Source organism: Podarcis bocagei, assembly GCF_964188305.1.
Source record: "Podarcis bocagei genome assembly, chromosome: 16".
Classification (NCBI taxonomy): domain Eukaryota; kingdom Metazoa; phylum Chordata; class Lepidosauria; order Squamata; family Lacertidae; genus Podarcis; species Podarcis bocagei.
The window spans coordinates 30,560,049-30,582,993 of record NC_138142.1 but is presented as its reverse complement, the minus strand read 5'-3'; the positions used below and the strand labels follow the sequence as shown (position 1 = coordinate 30,582,993).

At 49.7% G+C, this 22,945-nt stretch overlaps 2 protein-coding genes across 6 annotated transcripts in view; both read left to right on the top strand.

Annotated features, from left to right (window-relative positions):
* Positions 1 to 3,261, top strand: part of IGSF9 (immunoglobulin superfamily member 9) — a 68,924-nt gene extending 65,663 nt beyond the window's left edge. For 4 of the 5 annotated variants that reach the window (XM_081174025.1, XM_081174026.1, XM_081174023.1 and 1 more), the window contains exons 20-21: positions 1,473 to 1,618; positions 2,734 to 3,261. In XM_081174025.1, the coding sequence (XP_081030151.1) occupies positions 1,473 to 1,618; positions 2,734 to 2,969 (382 nt within the window). In that variant the 3' untranslated portion in view covers positions 2,970 to 3,261. The remainder of the gene's footprint in view (positions 1 to 1,472; positions 1,619 to 2,733) is intronic. The other variant, XM_081174027.1, reaches the window with a different exon arrangement.
* A 6,142-nt stretch (positions 3,262 to 9,403) lies between these two features.
* The window catches only part of TAGLN2 (transgelin 2), a 29,002-nt gene continuing 15,460 nt past the window's right edge, over positions 9,404 to 22,945 (top strand). The window contains exon 1 of the mRNA XM_081174274.1: positions 9,404 to 9,551. The gene's annotated coding sequence lies outside the window, so the exon portion shown is untranslated. The remainder of the gene's footprint in view (positions 9,552 to 22,945) is intronic.

Genomic DNA, 22,945 nt, shown 5'->3' with positions numbered 1-22,945 from the left:
TTTCCCATCACCTGTGCCTGAGACCCTGGAGAGCAGCTGCCATTCCAGGGCCATCTGGAGATTAGACTCACCTGGTGTTACAGGATGGGGAACCTGTTTCAGTCCAAGAGTCGCATTTCCTTCTAAGCACCTGGGTTTTCTACATACCTGGGTTGGGTGAAGCCAGAGGGGAAGGGGAACGGAGCAACAGGTGTAGAATTTACATTTGTAGCCAGTTTCTTTTTGATTACCTTTCTGCACATGCTTGCACGCTCGTCTTTGCCCTGCATCCAAACCAGCAAGAGGCATTATTGGAGTTCAAGGACAACCCTTCCAGGCAAAAGCACCCAAGGAGGATGCAAAGCAGAGCCGGTGAAGGAAGCGGCATGGGGAGAGTTCTGAGGGCCAGATGGAGAGGCCTGGAGGGCCACATTTTGCACCAAGGCCTGGGGTTCCCCAACCCTGTGCCTGCTCTCCTGTCATAATGGGGGCTGCTCTGTGCACTGTCTGAGTCCACCTGTATTCCATGGATCTTTGCAATATATAAGCCTACCCCCATATCTCTGCCATTCTGTCCGTGAAGTGGGGTGGGAGGAGATGCTCCTTTAAACAGACACTGGTAAACTGTGGAAGCAGAAAAAGATCCAACAAACTAGAACAGCAAGACGTGAAATAGGAGCAACAGCATTAATCATTAAAATAAATACGTCAAAATGGATATATTGAATGTCACACGTGAAATATGAATCATTTAAGAGTAAATCTGGAAACCATGGAAGTGGCAGATGGTAAGTCGATGAATAAAATGATTTATGGTCTATGTTAAAATCTGTAAAGGTTTTTTTTTGGGGGGGGGGAATCAATAAATAAAATGTAAAAGAAAAAAAAGACCCAAACAGGAGTGGAGGGGGATCGATTTGGAAGCATTGCTTATGGATACTTTTAACTTGTCCTATTGGTAAGCTGTATGTTTACGTAAATGTTTGTGTATGTTAAATGAACTGTTAATTGTTGATTACTTCTTATTAGTGTTACGTTGCAGTAATGTTACATGTCTTACAATGTATTGTGACTGTACTGCTACTATTTTTGCGTGCACTGCTTGGAGTGCAGATTTACTTGCAGAAAACACAATATATGAGTGAATTTATAGAATGGGGCAGGCACTGCCCTACCGACCTCACTCTGCCCTCCACCATCTGCCTGCCTCTTTTTTACTTTTAGCAGTCTGTCCAGTGGCTGTCACTGCCATCCTCAGTGTTCTTTATAGAATTCAACAGACAAGAAGGGTAGGATGGAACTAGACTTGAGCTGGTTCTGCCTGCCATTGGCTCTGTCTTCTTCCTATTGGGCTCCCTGCTTTCCACCCCACCAGTCAGCACTGCAAACAGCCTGGTGGAGAGGATCTCACGCTCTCTGTCTTAGCCTTTTCGGCCTCCATGTTTCCTCACACACACACACCCCGTATCTAACTCCCCTTTTATCGCTTCCAGGAGGAACACATCTGTGGACGAGAACTATGAATGGGACTCTGAGTTCGCCCTGGAGTCTGACCTGCTGGATGCACTGCAGCTTTATAGGAGTGGGAACCCCAAAAGGCCGGTCTCCACCATCGCGGCACAGGAGTTGGAGAAGCAGAGTAAGCATTGGGGGGGAGTTGTGGGGAAGGAGGCCACCGATGAGCAGAAGCAGATATATATAGAGATATACATGCGCACAACGTTAAGTAGATGCGTGCAGAACAGGCGTGCAGAACGGCAGAACAGGCTTTTGAATTTAGCTCATCTTGGTTCAGAATTTTAATGTGGGGCAGGTTGTAATGGGCTGGAATCTTAATATCAGCCTCCCTCTGCCGCCACAGACACCAAGCCATAGGAAAGGTGTCCTTGTTTCATGGTGGCTCATCGGAGCCCACAGGAAGGCTTATGCTAAGTATGCAGAGGTGTACAACATGCATTACCAGGCCTCCTCAGCACCCCAACCTTCATTAAAGCACAGCCAGGTTACTAGCTCTCATAGTGTCCAGAAGGAGAGATTTATGTCCAGAGCGAGTGATTTGTGGACAGCTGCCCCATGTGGCAAACCACTGAACTGCAGGTGGCAGCTTCTCTGTGATGTTCCTTTGGCTCTGGACTGACCATTGGATCCTCTTGGACGGGAAAGGAGTATTATCCACACACCATACATTTAAAGCACACATCTTCCCCAATAGAATCCTGTCCACTGGGGGGGGGGGTTTCAGCATGGTGGAAATTGCAGCTCAGTGAGGGGTAAACTACAATTCCCAGAATTCTTTGTAGGAAGCCAGGTGCTTTACATATTGTCAGCAAAGACTGGCCCCATCTTTGCAGGGTTTCAGGGGGTGGGCATTCCCAGCCCTACCTGGAGATCCTTCTGCATGCAAAGCCGGCGCTCTGCCACTGAGCTACAGCCCTTCTCCATTAACAGAGTAGGAACATAGGAAGCTGCCTTCTGCTGAGTCAAACCCATCTAGCTCAGCACTGGCAACACTAACTGGCAGAACCTGTCCAAAATCTCAGCCCAGGGTGGGAGGTCTTACCTGGAGATGTCATGGATTGAACCAGAGGCCTTCTGCACACACAGATCCTCTACGACTCAGCATCTGTGTTGGTGACTTGGGGTGTGCTTACATTGCTTAAGGTTCATTCCCCTGCCATATATCCGTCCCGCTTGGAGAGAGCTTGTTCTTGCCTTGCACCCTCTGACCACTCTCCCACCCCCTCCTTTCCACAGGCTCAAAGACCTCCAGCGAAAGCAGCGGCTCGCCCTCAAACTCCCAGTCAGTGGGTGCCTTAGATGGGTCCAGCTCCCCGGTGCCCTTGCCCAGCCCTGAGGAGCGCTGTGCCGCCCTGCGCGAAGAATTTCTGGCTTACCGCCGGCGCCGGGAGGCCACTCAGCAACGCCGCCAGAAGCTGGGCTCTGGCCGGAAGCCGGGGGACGAGCGGTTCGAGCAGGCCACCTTGTTGTGAGGGGCCCCCAACAGCCTAAGCTGGCCATGTTGCCCCCCCAACGTACATGCCGTGAGGGGGACGGTGTCTCCATTTTGACCATGCTCCTGTCAAGACAGTGCCCTCTAGAGCTAACCAAGGGAACTGCGTCCTGCGCGGAACAGCTACTGGCTCCAAAGACATGAAGGGGAAGCCTTGAGGCTGACATAGGGAGGGGAGGACTCTGGACCTTCGTAACCCTGCTGGGAGACGATATATTAAAACTACTGGTGTTTTGATTTATGCTGGGGTGGGGTGGGGTGGAATTTGGGGGGTGTGCTGTTTTGTAAAACGGGACTTTGAAAAGAAAAAACGAAATTGAACTGAGTCTGGTGTCGTGTCAGTTGTAGAAACTGGAACTGCGAAAAATGCTAGGGCATAAGATAAGCTTGATGAACCACATGGAGACAGTTTGAGCCGAGGCAGGGGAAAATGGTGACTCAAGAGTTTATGGGCACCTTCAGAAAAGGCCCAAAGTGATGGGGGGCTTTTTAGCTTAGAGAAGAAGATCCCTGACCGATCAGGTCAAAGGTCCCATATCCTGTTCTCTCAGAGGCCAGCCATATGACTATGGGAAGCCTGAAAGCAGGGCCCTGAGCAGAACAGCAACACTTTCCCTACGTTAACGTGGAGAAGAGGGAAGAGCTGCCTTTGCCATCCCGGTGCCCTCTGGACATTTGGGCTACAGCTCCCATTGGTCCCAGAAAGGTAGAATAGAGGTTTATAAAATTTTGAGGCATGTGGGGCGGGGTGTTACCTGTTATCGATTCGACTGGCAGCAGGTTCAGGGCAGACACCTCCCCACACAGACCCATGCAATTAGCACTTAGTCCAAGGGATAGTTAAGCTGTGGAACTCGCTGCCACATTGTATTGTCACTGGTTTGGTTGGCTTTTTAAAAGCATTCTACAAGTTGAAAGGTGCCCTGCCAACGCAGGCAAAATCCGTGCCTCGAGTTACAGGTCATCAGCCTCATTGCTCCTTCTGTTTCCAGTGCCGAGAGGCGAGTGTCGAACCGTTATGTAGCCAAGACTGCACCATCCAAGCACAGGAGGGTAACCTTAAAGGAGCCCCAAGGTTGGCAGAAGTACAAGAAAAATAGGGGGGGGGATCCCCAAGGAGGTTGGGCTGGAAGTCACCAAAAATAGCCCAACGAGGACTGAGGCTGCTCAATTGCCATGGAATGCTGTTATGGGAAGGAATGGAAAACCAGGATGTAGAGGAAGAATGGAATGGAATAGCTTGAAAAAAAGGCATGGCTGCCTGCCTGGACCAATAAACTGCAACACTTCATGCTGCAACAATTCGTTGCGAGACCCAGAAGCCCTCTCCCTCCCCCCCACTCCATTACACTGCATGTGAGGGTGCCCAATTTAAGCTGGAGAGAAAAAAAAAATTCCTCGACAATTCAATATGTGTATTGCAAGAGCCTGTAAAACAAATAGCCACAGAAAGGGATGTCCACCATGTTGTTCTTATCTCTCCATTGCCCCATATCTGCTTTAACCTTGGATAGGACAGGAGCCGTCAATGTTCCCTATGCAAAGCAGCAGCAGGATGACCCGTCCTCTAAGGAGAGGCTGCCTGGTCTCTGCACAACTCACAGCTCCTTTCATTCAGAGAGGGACACCTAGAATAGCAAAGTGCATGGAAGTGCAACAGGTAGGCCAGGTCGTTCTGAACCTTAGGTGTTCTAAAGGGGAAACTTTATTGACGTCAGCAGCATTGCATTCAAGCAGCAGTTCAATACTTTGTTCATCAGGGTCAATTTGGGCGGCGTGTTGGGAGGAACCAGGGCTTTAAAATAACCTCAAAGGGAGATCCCAGTGGTACTCAGTTGTCCAAAAACCACGAAAAAAAGAAACCTGGAGCTAGTCCTGCGCATTACCGTCTAGAAGCGCCTCTGTAGCCTAACCTTACCATAATAGCCTTTGGGCAAACGGATCCGGATGCATGCTCACTGACCAGGTCTTCAGGAAGCGACTTTGAATGTTGACGCCTGTCTCCAAAGCAGAGAACTGTGATGCGCTGCCTAGGGTCGAGTTACATCCGGTTTCGCGAAGCTACTTGGAGTGTTGAACAAGCAAGGAAGAAAAGCAAGAAACAAAAAAAACCACTAGGAGGTCTTTCAGAAGAATGAACTAGTTGGGCAGTCCAGATCGCTTCGGAGATTGCTCATGGGCTGGATGCAACACACACAACACGCCCCAAGCACAGAGTGCCAAAAGGGCCGTCCTTCCTGGTGGGCCCTACCCCAATCAGATCCCGCATCCCAGTTCCCTGCAATTACAGTTGTTGAGCTTCTGTTCAGAGTGGCTTCCCCACAGACCATCCAGGGTTAAAAAGGAGGTTGATGACCCTGCGCTGAAAAAATCCTCCCGAGCTTCCCTTTTTCCCAAATTTGGCCTTTCTCTTGCAAGTCACATGGCCCCAAGGGGCTGAATTCTAGGGAAGAGTCCCTGCAGGAACGCAGTTGGAGGGAAGGGCAGCAGCAGGCACAGTAATGCAAGCAGGAAGGAGCAGGGAGACAGACGATTGCGTGCGCAGGGCGGCGTTCTGCTTAAACAAGTGAGCAAGCCGGCGAATTATTCTAAGGCAGCTAGGGATGGGCAAATCTCTCCCATTCTGGTTTCCTTTCCATTTCTTCTTACATTGTTCATTCCAGCCCTCCACGTTTCTACATCAGTTTGCAAATTCTTTTTTAAGTCCCCATGAAAATTTGTCAGCATTGTGAGAATCTCTAAAATGCACATTTTGCGTGCAGTATACACATTTTAGCAAGCGATCCTTGTGCATTCACTCTTTTTTTGCACATTTCAACTAGTACATGCATTTTTGCACCCATTACTTGGTTGGAAAACAGCACTGCAGAATTCAGAGAAGTGTGACTTTCGAAGGATGACCGTGTTTCAGTTTGCATGTTGTTTCAGGAAGCGGATAGTGGGTAGATTTGCCTTTAAACTCAAACAGAATCAAATCTCTCTCCTATCCCAACTTCTAGGCAGCCTGCTTTTTGGGGGCATTCAGCCTGATTTGCTTGTGGGAGGTCAGACAACAGCTGCATTAAGTCATCATCACCCCGCACTTTGTCACTATCCTTATTGCAAAAAGTCTGATTTCAAGAGGGAACATGGTTTGTTGTGCAAGAGTGCAAAAGGATTTTTAATTGTGCAACCTGAATTTGCTGGTATGGTTGAATTTCATGTGAAAATGGTGACAGCCTAGAAAGCCCCTAGCACTAGTGTTGCTGCCCAGTAAGGGAAACCTTAAGTTGATAAATCATATTGCAATTGATTGCTCAGATCTGCATTAGTTAGCATCACCTTAGGCAATGTGGCACCCTGCAGATGTTATTACAGTGAAAGCTCGGGTTGCAAACGTAATCCATGCGGGATGCACGTTTGCAACCCGCAGCGTTCACAACCCACGTCTGCGCACGCACGGTATGTATGACTGTAGACTCCAACTCCCATCAGCCCTATGCAGGACAGCCAATCATTTTGTTTTGTTTCCAGTCAGTTCACAGAATATTGCAGCCCTGTTGAACACCATTTATTTGTTTGTTTGTTGCATTTATATCCCAACACTTTCTCCAAGGAGCTGAAGATAGTGTACATGAGATCCTCGTTTAATCCCTGCAACAGCCCCGTGAGGTTGGTTAAGTTGAGAGAGAAGTTCACCCCGTGAGCTTCACAGCCCAATGGGGATTTGAACCCTGGTCTCTTGGGTCCTAGCCTGACACTCTAACCACTACACCACGCTGGCTCTGTTCCTCAACTGTTCTGTTAACTGTTCTTTCATACTGTAATAACCAGCAGCTTGCCTGGGCCAGATGCGAACAACAAGGCAACTTTGTCCAGGCTCTGAGAGGTTCCCCAAATTACTTCTATCAAGGTAGGATTTAAAAAACACTGCGAACATAGGAAGGAGCATAGCTCAGTGGCAGAGAATCCGCTTTAGATGTGGAAGGTCCTAGGTCAATCCCTGGCATCTCCAGGTAGGACTGGGAAGGCGCTGCTGCCAGTCAGTGTGCATAATGGACCAATGTTCTGACTCCAGTATACGGCTCCTTTGTTCACCTTCTGTTGGGGTTTAGGCTCTAGCTCAGGGATAGGGAACCTGCGGCCCTCCCAATGTTGTTGGATTTGAACTCCCATCCTCCCTCCCCACTCGCCGTGCTGGCTGAGGCTGATGGGCATTGGAGTCCAGCAATATCTGGAGGGCATCAGGTTCCGTAGCTATCTGGGAGCTGCAGAAGGACCGTGGTGGAAAGCCGACAAACCTGGGAGTCCTCAGTTCAACTCTCACCTCTGCCTCCGACTCGCTAAACAGCCACAGGCAAGTCGCTTTCTTCCAGCTTCCCACTGCCATTGTATGGGCAGGGAGAGCTTGCAGGTGCATTTAACCTTTCTAATCCCCCCCCCCCATCATGCACGCACCACCCTCCTGTTAAAAAGCAACAACAGACTACTTTCCCTTGACTACAAAAACAGCTTTTGTTTTCCAAAATGGGAATGCACAACCCAAGATTCAGAAATTCCCTTACTGAGAAATGCTGGGTTCTAAAGCTGGTTGACTACCTATAGATAATTTGAACCTGCCTTATGCTCAGTCGCATTGCTGGTCCATAAAGCCCAGACTGGTAACAGGAGGCCTCAGGCAGGGAAAGCGTTTTCCCACCATCTGCTAGCTACCTGATCCTTCTAACCAGGCTGGGACATTCTGCATGCCAAGCACCTGCTTTGCCACAGAGCCACGACTTGCCCTTCCTTGGAGGGCAACGGGGGGGGGGGGCGTAGCCCAGGATAAGAACCCAGGGTTTTTAATTGTTTTAAATAGGTTTTTCATAGAATCATCGAATTGTAGTTACCCCAACCCTCTTGAAATGCAGGAAATCTTTTGCCCCATGTGGGGCTTGAACCCACAACCCCGAGATTAAGAGTCTCATGCTCTATCAACTAAGCAGCTATCCCGTACATCTGCTTTGAGTGCAGAAGGCCCCAAGTTCAATCCCCAAGGGCATCTCTAGTTATAGCGGGGGAAAGAACCCTGCCTGAAACTTGGAGAGGTGCTGCCAGTCAGTGCTGGCAATGGTAAGTTAGATGGACCAAGGGTTGGAGTCTGCATAAGGCCGTTTCCCATATTTCTACAAATATGTCCCCACTTCCCCCCTGATGTCTGAGACCTCTTGCCACCAAAGGGGGGGGGGATAGACCAAGAAGCCATTCCTTCTCAGCACCCCAACCATCTCTTTGGAGACTTGGGGGGGGGGCGTCTGTCTGTGCAGCCTTGAGGACTAGCAACGTGATGTTTTGTTTAAATGAGCTGGCGTGTGCATTTCAGGATGCCAAATTCTGCAAGTGCCGAGAAGGGATGGGGGAACAAGCATGTCCCTGCCCATAGCAGCAACTGCACACACACACACACACACACACACACACACACACACACACACACTTTTCTCTCTCCCCTTCATCCAGCCAAGCAATATTAAGAGTTCAAGGATCCATTCCCAGATAGGCAAATGCACAAGGTGTGAAACAAGGGCCAGTGAGGAGTGCGGTCTGGGGGGAGTTCCCAGGGCCAGTTGGGACAGATAAAAAACCCAATCTAGCCTCGTTATCTAATTCGGGGCCCTAGTAGCTTTCACCCAAAAGTAAGTACCGACTGAGCGCAATAAAGTTCGCTAAGTGCGCTTACTTGAGAGTAAGCGCCACTGAAATTAAGCTATATATAGGAGCTAGTCCTCATGGAACTGATTCTGGTTAAGTTCCAGTAGCCTGAACTTGCGCAGCCGGGAAAAGGCCCCACTTCATGGCATTTGCTCAGGAGTAAGCATGCATGGGAACGCAACCGTCCAGAGACAGGGCTGGCTGCCTCCGCAAATTTTCCTTGGATCGGAATCAGCTCCATTGAACGCACCCGAGAACTTGTCTAGGATCCAGCCCTGCCGCTGCAAAACCCCACCCGCATTCACCGCAGCCTACTCGCGAGCAAGCACGCGTGTGCGAGGTGCAGATCTCAGGAAGTCCACGGGGTATGTAATGAGCGTGTGATTCTGTGCGTGGTGCACGTTTACTCGGGAATAAGCCCCGTTTGGACTTCGGGTTGTTATTTTCACTCCGGACTTAAGGCGGGCTTGCAACGGGGAGGGGAGCACGCTGCAAGCAGAACACCACTTACTCGCGAATAAACCGGCAGCCTCCCCGGGACTGTCCCACCGCGAGCGAATTACTTGCAAGCAAGTCTTCCCAAACTGCAATCAAGTAGCGCTTCACTCCCCAAAGCGGGGGTCCTTAGGGCGCCAGTGGATCCCCCTCGAGGCTTGCTCCCGAGGAAACCCTTTGCCCGGCTCCCAGTGGCCGCCCTGCGCCTTTAAGACCTCTCCCCGTCTTCCCCCCTCCGCTTTCCCTCCGCCGGGGGTGGCACCGCCTCCCCGCCCCTCATTAGCGCTGACATCAGCCTTAAAAGTCCCAGCTTTGGGCGTGGAGGCGCAACGCAAGACGCGGCTTGATCGACCCGGTGTCTCGCTCGCAACAGCGCCTGCGACGCCCCGGTGGGAAGGTAAGGAGACGCTGCGGCGGAGAGGGGCCGGGGCTCAGCCTTAATAAGCTGCGCTCGCTCCGTCGGGGAGCTGTGGTCCGAGCCGCCGCGCTCTGCACATGTGCTGGTGAACTCTTTTCTCTCTCTCAGCGTGGTCTGTTCCGTGCCTGAGTTTCCAAGAGAGGCCTCGGTCCTGGTTTAAGAGGACAGAGCCAGAGGACTGGAGGGGGATATATGCTATGCGGTGCAGATAATTGTGGTTCATAAACCGCGACACCCAAATAGTTCCCACCCCAGTTTAAGGCGTGGGACGGGTCAGGGGTGGGTGCTTTGGGAGAAGCAAAAAAAAAGGGGGGGAATTGGAGCCCCCTTTTCGTGTGGGGAGAAAGAGGGTTGATGTCGAGCTATTTTCCCTAATTATGTGCGGTCTTTTCAAATCGATCGCCACCCTTTCTGCTACAGGGGAGGTCTGGTCTGAAAGTAAAGAGTCTGGGTGCGTTTTCCGAAGTTTTAGAGTAAACGGCGCTCCGGTTTAAGGGGATCCTGTGTAAACGATGTATTTTTTCCCCTCCCCGCCCAGGCGCCCTGTTCTGTTTGGGGAACGGCCAAAGCTCCGTGGCTGAATATTTGCTTTGCTTTCAGAAAGTTCTATTTCCCCGATAAGAGTGACTCCTGCCTCTAGTCCTAGAGCGCTGCTGCCAGTCAGTGTAGACAATATTGAGCTAGATGGACAGCATCTAAGGCATCTTTCAAGGCCCTTTGATTTGCCTTGCCCTGCATCTAAACGCCGGCCTGTGCGAACATGTGAACATGTGCGTTGCGGGATGATGTCACCTCCGCTAGGCTCCTTTGCTTCATCAACCGGATTATAGGTATTCACTGCCATAACACCAGAAACTAGGTGGCTGTGACCCTTAGTCTACTTGCTTGAAAGTGATGTCATAGAATTGTAGAGTTGGAAGGAACCCCGTGGGTCATCTAGTCCAGCCCCCCTGCAATGCAAATATTTTGCCCAAAGCAGTACTCGAACCCAGAACCCTGAGATTGAGAGCCTCGTGCTCTACCGACTGAACTACTACAGCTGTATGCATCTTTCCCTTACTCCTACACACGTGTGTGTGTGTGTGTGTGTGTACACTTGACAAAATTTAATCCAAAGGAAATATGTTTAGGACAAGAGCGTTTATCCAGACTAAGCTACACTTAAATCCTAGGCACACTTAAACTGCAGCCTTAACTCTTCTTTCCTGGGAGCAAGCCCATTTGAGTTCAGTGGGACTTAACTTGTGAGTAGGCATGGCTGGGATCGGTGCCTGCCACTGAAAGCAACAGGGCTTGCTACTGACTGTATTAAGGACTGTGTGTACAATTTTATTTTGGAGTTTTAACTTGTTGGATAAAGTTTCTCCTGAGCGTACTTTCACCCCTCTTTGGCGCTTCTTTGCAACTGCCGCCCCCCCCCCCCGCCAGCCCAATTTGCTACATCTCCCTTCCAATTTTGGGTATCTCTCTCTACTGGGTTTTTCAGTGGGGCCTGCCTCACCCCGCGCCAAAATCTGTTATCAATGGGATAGAGCAGGCGGAGGGGGAATGTGGTTTCCTAACTCTGTGCAACTGCTTTTGAGTAATGAGGTCTGAATGAGTAATTGTCTCTATTTATGCAGGGGAAAAAGGAGGAGGGGGGGGAGAGAGGAATTTGAACCGCATCACTGAGCAGACCCCTCTCCTGGAAATGAGACAATTTGGCAATGTATCCTTGCAGACTGTCTTTTGCTTCTTTCAACTGAGGCACGTCCTCGACTGATCTCTGACGGAGGTCGGAATGTAGGGATGACGAAACTGGTGTGGCCGGGGGGGGGGGGGCAGAGAAGTTTTCTTCTGAGCCCGCTTCCAGTCTACGCAAGAAGGGACTGAGTTGCCCTGATGATGACTCCTTAAGGAATGATTTCAGCTGCCCCAGGGCTGTGGTCACAAAACGGAAGTCTAGTTACTTTTCTAGTGGGAGATAACAAGGTGGGCAGAAAGGCATGTGTGGGTTCCGTTGTTACCTTGTGGAACTCCTTGCCACAGGAGGAAGCGGCGGCAGTGGTAGCTGCTCAGTTATGGCATTGGTATAGCACTGTGGCTGAGGATGAGCTTGAGATCAGGGGACCTTGCCTTTTCAAAACTCTCTCTCTCTCTTTGTCTCATGCTCACTAGGTGGTTTTAGGTGTGCCTCATGTCCACATACTGAGATGATATTTGCCTAGGCCACAAGGCACTTGTAAGGGTTTCAGTTTTATACAGGAGAGTGAAGTATCTTTCATACGATTTAAGCCCAGCCTTGTCCATGAATATTGTTTTCATGGGTTTTGACCCACGATAGAGCCTCCATAGCAAGGCCCAGTGTATCCTGGATTTCTAGGTACTGGCATAGGCCCTAACTCATGTGCTTCTCATATCATGGGGAGGCTGTGCCCCTCTGGAAGTTGTTTAATTCCAACTCTCATCAGCCCCAGCTAGCAGGACCAATGGTCAGGGCTAAGAGGAACCACAGAGTCCAGTAATGGTTACATGTTGGCTACTGTCATGGATGCTTTAGGTGAGATTCCTGCATTGCAGGGGGTTGGACTAGATGACCCTAGGGGTCCCTCCCAACTCTGTGATTCTGTGACCCTCCCAAATACAGGGTAAGCAGGATGGGGGTGTAGCCCAAAGGTGGCTCTCCTGTTTTGCATGCGGATGACCCCAGTTTTAAATTCTGACATGTCCTTTTCACAGATCAGCAGCAGATAATAAGGGAGAAGAAGTCGTTTGGCCCTGTGGCCTTGGAGAGTGACTGCTGTGTAGCCAGCAGTGAGTTAGGTGGAACCTTGATCTGATTAACAACATTTCAAAAAGTGTTCAGGGCTTGCCTCTGCCTTAAAAACTTGCAAGGCCCTTGGCACACTTTCAGATGTTGAAAGGCAAAAGTAATGTGTGGATGCAGCAGACCTGTGTAGAACTCCCCCGGTATATTTTCATTTGGGAACAGCTACAGCTCTGTGTCTCACCTGGGAAGCAAACCTGGTTTTGTTTCTGTAATGTGGATACTGCTGACAACCTGATAAGACAGGTCAGAATTGCTTTGGGTGCTGCAAGAGAGTTATAAAATTCCAGATGCATATTGAATGTTCTAGGTGCCCTGACTTTTGTAGTCTTTGATATGCTGACATTGAGGCTGAAGTGGGCTCCTTGTTTTGTGCAGCCCAAATAAGGAACTGGAGTTGGCACACCCCTGCACCCCAAAATAAGCTCTGGGCTAACTTATACCATAAACCTCCATGACCTGGAAGCTGCCTGCTTTCAGCTACACCCCCATTGTCTCCCAAAGCTATGCAAGCAATTGGCACACATATAGAGCTGGTAATTGATGCTGCATTGTTTGAAATGGGTGTGGAACACCCTGATAATAAGGGATAGGACCCGTTTTAATTTTAAGCAAAAGGAAACCGCCCTCTTTCTTGCCTGCCTTCTCTCCTCCAGTACACACACAGCTTCCTTTGTTAGACTTGGGTCAATTCTGCAATGGGAGCCTTGGGCCCAGGAAGTCCTAAACCAGGGGTGGGGAGCCTTGGGCCAAGGGGCCAATGGTGGCCCTTGAAGCCTCTCTATCCAGCCCTTGACATTCACCCCTGGCCATGCCCCTCACAAGGATATTTTTGCTGGCTGGAATGTGCCTGATGATGCTTCTTTCTTCAAGGCTGGGTTGCGGCTTTCCTTCAGGTGTTTTCCTTCAGGTTCTGGAGCCTGAGCTTCATCTAAAATCACTTGCAGTCATGCAGATCAAGGCTGGCTTTGGGTCTGAAGAGGCCTTTGGCAAAGCGTCTCAGGTAGGCAGAGGGCTCTTTCCTAGGTGGGCTTCCCTGTTATGGGTCTTGGTGGCTGGCAGTGAGCTTGGATACCCACAATGCCCTGCTAGGGAGCAGTGCTATTCCCAGGGCATTGTGGGGAATCTTGAAATGGCAGGTGACACTCAAGCCCAGCTGTCCAGTGATCCGTACAGGTGACCATGAGGATGGAAACGGATGATTGACACAGCTGGGTGCGTGTGTGATTTATTAACTTGCCTTTTAACATGGGTGCGTATGTCTGTGTCTTGCACATTGGCCTATGTTGCTGTGGTTAGCAGTTGCCTGGTTGAGGTTTGTGTTTTGGGGGGCGGGTGTTGAACACAGCTTAAATAAGCACAGCCCTTGACAGGGTAAGTTGCTGCTGTTGTTGATGGCATAAATCAAGCGGGAAATCTCAGCCTGGGCTGTACCACCTGCAGCCGCATTGCAGCCTTCACACATGGTGGCAGCACTTCCTGTGTGGTGGAGAGGCTGTGTGGCTGAACTTTATCTCTGGTGTTAGATTTCTACATAGCAGGCAACTCTCCGTTTACATGGGGGCTGATTTCCAAGGAAGTGCATGTTTTTAATGAAATCACATATATTGGGAACACTATTGGAAAAGCCTGCAAACACCCTCTAAACCTCTGGAAACCCTCAAAAAACAATTTAAAAACAAAAAATCTACCAAACCCCACCACGGTCGCTCCCTCCAAGTCCCCTTGCTCAAACTCCCAACTCTCCACAGGACTCAAAGGTTGGTGCAAAGGCTTCTGGGATTGCAAGGTGCAATTTTTGCCATTTCATGCTATTTTTAAGGCCGTTTTTGCCCCCTTTTGTGCCATTTCTTGGTTTCTCAGTGATATGTGCATGTGCTTGTCTGTACACAGGGACTACTTCTCCCTAACACCATCACCTGCGGAATGATGGGGCAGTGAAGCATTTAATACTGCCGCCATACTGCCTGGTATACCAGAGCCAGCAAATGTGGGGGGGGGCATGCATGTGGTGGGTGGGCAACAGGTGTGAGCTTTACTTTGCCTGCATTCCAGGTGCATGAAAATTGGAGGCTTGAGGTTTCCTTGCCTCTGCCTTGGAATGTACAACCTGAGCCTCTGCTTATCGCTTCTGGAGAGTGAGGAAGGGAATTAGCTAACTTGATTGCTACTTCCTGGAATTGGTGGAGTGGCTGAGTCCACCTCCAGAAATGGAGACGGGAGGGGTGGCTGAGAGCAGGCCTTGCGAGGCCTTGTTGTGAAATGGCAGAGGCCTGAACTCCTGGATCCCATGTTTATTAGGCACCTCTCCTTATTACCTTCAATGCAAATGGGGAAGCTCCCTTTCCCATGTCACTAGCAGGTCAGCATTTTTTTTTAATTCTACTAAATTAAAATATGACTAGAGCTTGATTAAAATAATTAAAGTTGGCTGCAGCAGAGGAAGCCAGGAGCCGCAAGCTCTGCGTGTGTTACCTGTCCTCTTTCCAGGATCAGCGGTTTGGTTTGGTTTGTTTTGGAAAAAGGTGTGGCTGAGACACAAATCCTGGCTTTCTTTTCTTAAATAAACGTTTAACTGACTTTGCTGCCTTGGGGGGGGGGGTGTAGGTCCTAGAGAATCTCAATTCCACCCCACCCCCACCCCCGTCCGCACTCCATTATTGTTGCCAAGGTGGGGTTTTAATCTGGTGCCTTTTAGATTTTAACAGCGACCAAACAGGTGGAAATGACCTCTGCAGAGCCCTTACTCGAGGTGTTGGCAAGTGGAACAAATTCCCTGCCTCCTAGGCACACGTGTGTGCAAAGTATGGGCAAAGTAAACTTTTCTAAACCCAGGCAGTGCTCCTGAGCATGTGCAAAGAACTGGGTTGCTTCCAGGTGACCTGTTTGCTGAGCATTCCTTCTGATTTGTTTGCGCAAATTTTGTGGGGAGGTTAGTAAATATCGGCTATATATTGAGCATTCATTATGGTTTGTCTTGGCGAGATTTCAATTGTGTCAATTTGCTCGTTCGTGTCCCATTTTCCAGTGCGTTTCCCTGTCTCCTTTATTGAAAAAAAGCCTGTTGTTTTTAAAAGTTGGGTTAAGCAGTTTTGTTGTGCCAAATCAATTACTTGCCACAACCTGAATTTGCTGGTGTGTGATTTGAACCTCGCCTGAAAATAGAGACAGTCTGGAAGCACCCTGGATCTCTAGTGTGAAGAACATGCTTGCACATCTACCCAGCACATGCTCCGGACGATTTTGTGCATACTGAACTTGGGGGGCTTGCAGCGACTCAAGACAGACCTGCAGATGGCTGTGCTGCTATGGGGTTTGAATTTTGAGTTGCTGCTAAGAGGCGTCTGTCACAAAATAGTTGGCGATGGTGGCGGGGAGGGGGAGCATGAAATAGCGCAGGTTAAAAGAGAGAGCTGCTTCTGACAGCCTTGTGCTTTTACCACGGGGTGCAAGCTGTGTCCTGCTGGTCCTGACTGTGGAGAACTCACAGTATTGATTGTACAGACATGCACACACAACAGCCAGCATCCTCGTTACCAGGAAAAACATATACAAGATACCACATTTTTTGCTCTATAGGACGCACTTTTTCCCCTCCAAAAATTAAGGGGAAATGTGTGTGCGTCCTGTGGAGCAAGTGCAGGCTCCTTGGCTTCAGCGATAGCAACGCGAAGCCTCCAAAGCGCAGAGGGAGCGCTCCCTCCGCGCTCTGGAGGCTTCGCGTTGCTTTCGCTGAAGCCTGGAGAGCAAGAGGGGTCGGTGCGCACCAGCCCCTCTCACTCTCTAGGCTTCAGGGATAGCCGCCTGAAGCCTTCGGAGCGCAGCATGAGTTCCCACTGCGCTCCGCAGGCTTCGGGTTCCTTTCGCTGAAGCCTGAAGAGCAAGACTCTCCTGGCTTCAGCAGAGAGGGAGAGCTGAGCAGCCCCCCCTCAGCCAAGCTGGAGGAGAAATGGAAGGGGCTCTATTTTTCCTGCCGCTTTGCTGAAGGGGCGCTGAGCAGAGAGGGGGAGAATTTTTTTTCTGGTTCTCCCCCTCTAAAACAAGGTGCGTCCTATAGAGCGAAAAATACGGTACTTGTACCACTCTCTCTCATTTCAGAAACCGCTTGGAAAGTACCTGAACATTTTACCCCATGACTTCCTTTCTAGGAGGGTTAAGGACGATTTGTAAAAAAAGAAAACGAAAGCTTGAAATCTACAGCACCAGTGGAAGCCTTCCGTGTGTCGCAGATCCCCGATCAAGGGGATCGCAAGGCTGGATTTGCATGATGATCCCAGGTGGATCAAACTAAGGAGCATTCTTGGTAGCTATCTCATCAATAGCTAATCTGTGTCCCCTCTGGATAGATGTTCCTCCACTACAACTCCCATCAACCCATTTAGCAATTAGCTTACCTATCTGAGTTTCTGACACTGCAACCCTGACTGCTGCCCATGATGGCTAGAATTGGAGTTCAACATCTGGGGGGTGGGGGCAGGTTAAGATGCCCCTGATTAGACCTGTCGGCAGCTGAGCCTCTGTATTCAGGAGCAGTCTACCCCTGAATGCCAGGGAGCAGCTGCAGGGGAAAGCCACTGCTTTCTTGCTGCCCTGCTTGTGAACTTCCCACAGACACCTGGCTGGTTGCCTGAGGCCTGGCAGGGGTCGTTGGGGGGGGTGGCACGAAGACGCTGGCGGAACAGGCCTGTATGAGTCTGGCTGAGCCTGTCTGTGGCCTCTTCCACCCAAATTAGGCCTTATGGGACCAAGAGTGCAAGGAAAAGTTTGTATAAATATGAGGAAAGTGTTTGGTTTTTTTCACACACACACACCCGGGACCCCATAAGCTGCAGCTCCTGCCTTTGGCCATCTTCCACTGCCCTCCCTGCTTTTGCAGAGAAAAAAAATGTGCCTTTTTTTGGCAAGGGCTACTGTGGCTTCAGAAAAAAGCTGTACTGGAAGAGGAGGCAAGAGATGGGATGAGCTGGGGTGTTGGCTGCGGTGCTTAATCACGCTTTTGAGAACTGCCACTTCCCTCGCCTCTTGCACATAAAAGGGAAAAGTAGCTGTTACTTGGAATGCGGGCGAAAAGAGATCTTCTTACTCCTCCGGCATCTGGGGCTAGGCCAGGTTCATGAAGGGGGAAAAGAAAGAGAAGGAAACACAGGCTAATAAAATGTTCAAATACCCCTGACTCCCTAGGCTATCTCCTCTCTTCATCCTTCGGGAAGCTTGCGCTGTTAAGCGGCAATGGAGGAATGAAACACAATCCTGCACCTTAAAAAATAATAATTGCAGAATTTTATTTATCATTCTTATATGTGCTGGAAGCTGCCCAGAGTGGCTGGGGTGTAAAAATAATAATTAATGCAGTTACACCATGCCTTTTTCTACAAGGACCTCAAGGTGGCATACATCATTCTTCCCCTTCCTCAGTGAAATTGGTCCAAGGTCACCCAGTGAGTTTCATGGCAGCTTGGGAATTCGAACCCTAGTCTCCCAGGTCCTAGTCTGGCGCTCTAACCACTACACCACCCTGGCTCTGTGATTCTCCAATGTGCCCTTGCCTGACGACTCCCCATGGGTTTTCTCCACCCTGCATTCCTTAGAATGCCTAGGCGCCATTTATTTTGTTCCAGTGAGATTTGCTATTATTTTAATTCTTCATTTCATTTCTATACTGCTTTATATGTTAAAGAAATAAAATCACAAAAGTGGAGACGTCAGTCACCAGCCTGGTATCCAGAGATCTCTACATGGTCGCAGATTAGACCTGTACCAGTAGCAAAATGCACCTGGCTAATTTCTGACACTGCTTCCGAGGGCCGCATGACAGTCGTGAGCAGGGCCAGAGGCAAAAGCAGGTGGGACGCTGAATGCAGATTTTACATTTCCTCAGTAGGCCTCTTCTGAGCCTTTCACACACGTTTGTGTCTCTTTCCTCAGCTCAAGCCAGCAAGAGGCATTGTCAGAGTTCAGGGACAGATTTCCAACCAGGCCCAAAACTTTGAGGAATGTATTTAGGTGGGGCAGGGAGGGGTCTGTCCTGGGGAAACCCCATGTGAGCTGGGGAGAGCCTCAGGGGCCAGATGGAGAGGCATGGAGGGCCACATAGGGCCCTCGGGCCCTCGGCTCCCCACCCCTGCCTTAGCCTCTCAGGTGGCGTAACCAGGGGCAACCATGGCCTCTACATCCTTTTAAGGACCCATGAAATGGGTTTTGTGTCAGCAGCCTTGCAGGATGTTTGAGAGCCTTTGAGTACGTAATGAGGCGTGGGCGTGGCTGGAAGAAGATGCTCTCTTCTTACCTCGGTGAGAAAAACCCAAACTGGCAGAGTCGGGAACGTGAGACAGTGTGCCAGGAGACATTTGTGGATGGAAAAGGAATGTGCAGATTAAAATTAAGGCTGTCATTCTCAGAAACCTGTCTGCTGCGTTGGTGTGATAAATTGTGCTGGCTTTAGGAACATGGGGATCTGCCTGGCACTGAGTCAGGCCAAGGACTGACATTGCCCACACGGACTGGCATCGTCTCTTCAGGGTCTCCTGCAGGACGTCTTTCCCAACCCAAAGTGGAGATGCCAAGGATTGAACCCAAGGCCTTCTGCAAGCAAAGGCAGATGTTCCGACGCTGAACCCTTCCTCCTGGGTAACCCAGAGGATGGGTAAAATAACTTTTTCCACTCTCTGCTCTAAACACATGCCAAGCTTCTTCTGGTTTTATAAGATATTTTAATTCAGAGAAAGTCTCTCCCATCAGATGTTTAACTGTCCTGGCTGGGAAGTATCCATATTGGAAAGGAAAAGTTATTATAGACTTCCATCAAATCCTCTTTTTCTTTCAGAAGCCTGTTATTCAGTGACTTCAGTTTAAAAGTGGGACGTTTGTTTTGAAAGCACATCATGGCAGGATTGGCCGGCATCACCTGCCTTAGTTAGAGTTCCTTTGCGGTGTCTCTACTCTGTCAGTTAAACTGGCCCCAGTTTTTCACCCATTTTACAGCTGAGAAAACAGAGGCTGGCAAATGCCTTGTCAAAGGGTTCACACCTTTTGGGTACAGGCACACTCAGAAGTCAACAGTTGCCTAATATAGGACTCTGTAAGCTGGACCTGACCAGAGCACAACAGGAAATCTCCCCCACCTTGCTGTTCACAGGGCTGTGTTTACCTTAAAAATAAGCTGCTTTTCAGTGTAACTTGAAGCCCTTAGGGTGGCTATATATTAACCAAAGGTGTTTTTTTTAACCCCTCGCCAGTTCATTGGTTAAAAACCTGGACTAGTGTCACCACAAAGAATCCCGCCACAGTTGTGAGTCTCAGTTGGGAGCCTTAAATGACTCTTGCACTTATTTCCCTGTTGCCACAATCTCCCTTACCTGGCACAATCCGCCCACAAAACCCACCTCCTTTCCCTTCAGAGCTGGCGCTGCCAGATAATAAGGAACAATCTGTGAGACTAGGAGGCCCCTGGCATCATCCAGATTTAGCATGTCCAGGCTTGCTTGGTGTCTGTCGGGCTGACGGGTAAAGGACGGCTTAGTGTGGTCAGCAAATTCCAAGCAAGGCTGAAGGCCCGTTGCTTGGTGTTGCTAGCCTGTGCTTGGTGCTCAGAAGGTTCCAGGTTCAAGTCCCAACATCTTGGAGTGGGCTGAGAAAGAAGGAATAAACAGCTGGGGCGGAGACTGGCTGTTGGCTTCAAAACCTGAAATGGAGTGGTGATTTGCCAGGGTGTTTACAGTGGGCTCTTTCACCTGGAAGAGGCGCTGCCTGCATGATGCATCCATCCCTGCCTCTCTCATGTGTCACCGTATCAGGGCAGGGAAAGCTGGGGTTGCAATATTATACTACAGTTGCAGGGGGGGGGCAGCTTGTGGCTGCTGCAGGACACCCCATCTGGAGCCAGAGCAGGAACAAACCTTTCCTTCCTCAGCTGCTTCTGGGGTATATATATATATATATATATATATATATATATATATATATATATATATATATATATCTTGGACTGTTCCTCTGAAATGGAGCAGGCTTGAACCAAACTGTAGCTTTACTGGCTTGGAACATCTATTTGAAAAGGAAGGAAGGCCTTGCAGCAACCTATTTACGAGCCATAATGACAGGCAGAGATCGGAGGCTGGGAGAGTTTTATAGGCAGCCGCAATTGAGACTGAATGGTGGATCTACATAAGTGTAACTGCCCAATAAAACGTCAGCAGCTGCAGCCTTTGTGCTTCATCCAGATGCCCCAAAGGATTTGAGGAGGAGGTTCTCTCTCTCTCTCTCTCTCTCTCTCTCTCTCTCTCTCTCTCTCGTAATAGACTCTTCTTGGCTGACCTACCCTGGATTAGACTTTTCAACATCTAAATCCATGCATTTGAACATGAACCTGGCAGGGGATTCTGATAGCTTGCTTTTTTCTACTTATATTCCATGTTTCCTCCAAGGAGCTCAAGTTGGTCCAGCACACCGTTCTCCCCTCACAACAACCCTGCGAGGTAGCTTAGGCTGAGAGACCGTGAGGGGCACAAAGTCACCCAGCGAGTTTCCGGGTCATGTAGGGATTTGAAACCTAGACCTGCCTGGTCCTTGTTTGGCGCTCTAAGCACTAGACTAGCTCTTTAACTATTACCAGCATACAGTTAACCCCCTGTATTTCAGAAAATGAGAGGTGTGTTCCAAATGAGCCAGTGCAGGACAGTGTGGCCTGGCAGGAGAGTGGGGGGGGGGGGTAAAGAGGCGGGTAGTCTGGAGAAAGTCCCAAGAGATAGAGAGATACCTGGGGGCTGCATTTGGCCCCTAGAATCAAGATCACCCGCCCTCTGCTCTAGAGCAAAACTCTTCCCCTTGGCTCACTGTTGTTGGTATCCATCTGTCTCAAGAGACAATGGAGTGTGCCTCTAGGGGTGAAGTCAAACCGCTGGAGAATCGCGGCACCTGCTGTGGCTGCAGAGACTGGTAACTTGTAACGGCTGCCTCCTGCATTGTTTTTGCTGCCTTGGCAGCACCAAAGTGACCTTTCCAGGCGCAAGGCTGGGCAGTGTCGTGGGCTGGCATCTACAGAGGTTGGCTGGTGGGGTGGAAGGCAGGAGGGAGACCAAGGATAGGAGAATCCAGAGCCAATGACAGACAGAGGCAGCTCCTGATTGGTTGTAAGATAGAAGGCAGACCAGTTGGTGGGTCAGCACATTGTTTGCCCTTGTGGACCAGCCTCCATGGGGCAGCTGCCTTCATGGCTTGCAGGCTGCCTGCAGAAGCAAACAGTAGCTTTATAGCAGGTTTGTGGATGAGTCCCTGAAAGTACTGGCGCATGCAACTCCTTGCACAGCCTGGTTGGTCACTCAAGTGGTCCAGATATCTACAGCGTTTCTCTAGCACCATCATCTCATTAACAAAGAACAGGAATAAATTAAAACCAGTGCTTTTTTTTCTTTAAAAAATGTTTGTTATGGCTGAAGAAAATCACTTTATAGTTCAAATTGAGAAAAATAAATACAGTAAATGGACAAAAGGCCGCCATCATGGGTATGCGTTCCCCTGCATCCCCTCAGAAAAAAGCACTGACTAAAACCTTTAAAGTACTGTACAGTGGTACCTCGGGTTAAGAACTTAATCCGTTCTGGAGGTCCGTTCTTAACCTGAAACTGTTCTTAACCTGAAGCACTACTTTAGCTAATGGGGCCTCCTGCTGCCGCCGCACTGCCAGAGCACGATTTCTGTTCTCATCCTGAAGCAAAGTTCTTAACCTGAAGCACTATTTCTGGGTTAGCGAAGTCTGTAACCTGAAGCGTATGTAACCAGAAGCGTATGTAACCTGAGGTACCACTGTATGGTGATGTTAAACCAGCAATAGAAAGTGGTAGCAATTTTTTATTTTAAGCCTGGGCAACTAAAGCATTTTCACCTTTTGCAAAAGCGCTGGAGCACAGGCCGTGAAATGTGACCTTCCAAGGGCTAGACAGAGTGGCCTGGGGGGCTGCATTGGACCCCCGGCCTGAGGTTCCCCACCTCTGAATTAGGCACCTAGGCTTTTTTAAAAAAATAAAAATCTACAATTCCGTGGGGAACCTCTGGCCCTACACATGTTGCTGAACTACAATTCCCATTGGCCATGCTCACTAGGGCTGATGGGAGTTATAGTACAGCAGCATTTGGGAGCCACAGGTTCTGCACTCCTGAGCTATGGGCAGTATAATGGCTAGAGCAACACAGCCTGCTTGGCATACAGACCTGTCCCCAGGTGACCCCCCCCCCTTTCCTCCTTTCCCCTTCTTAATGGCTGGGATGGGGAAAGGGTTTCCTGTTTCTTTCCTAAACGTTGTTCTTGCTAGCACACTTGATCTGGCTCCAGAGTGGTCTCTGCTGGAGGTTAACTGCAGGAAAAGCCTTGAGAGTCCCCTCTCCCTCCCCGCAAAGCCTTGCCGGTTCTAGGAATTGTCCCTATCTGAAACCTCCTTTGCTTCCTGATTGCTAACTTGGCCCTGTGCCTGCCTCTTCTAGGGTGGCTTCCGCTCTGAAATCCGGTGGGGCCTCTCTGCGCTCTCTAGATGATTGAGTCTGATCTTTGAGCATTCTGGCACTCTTTTTCCTC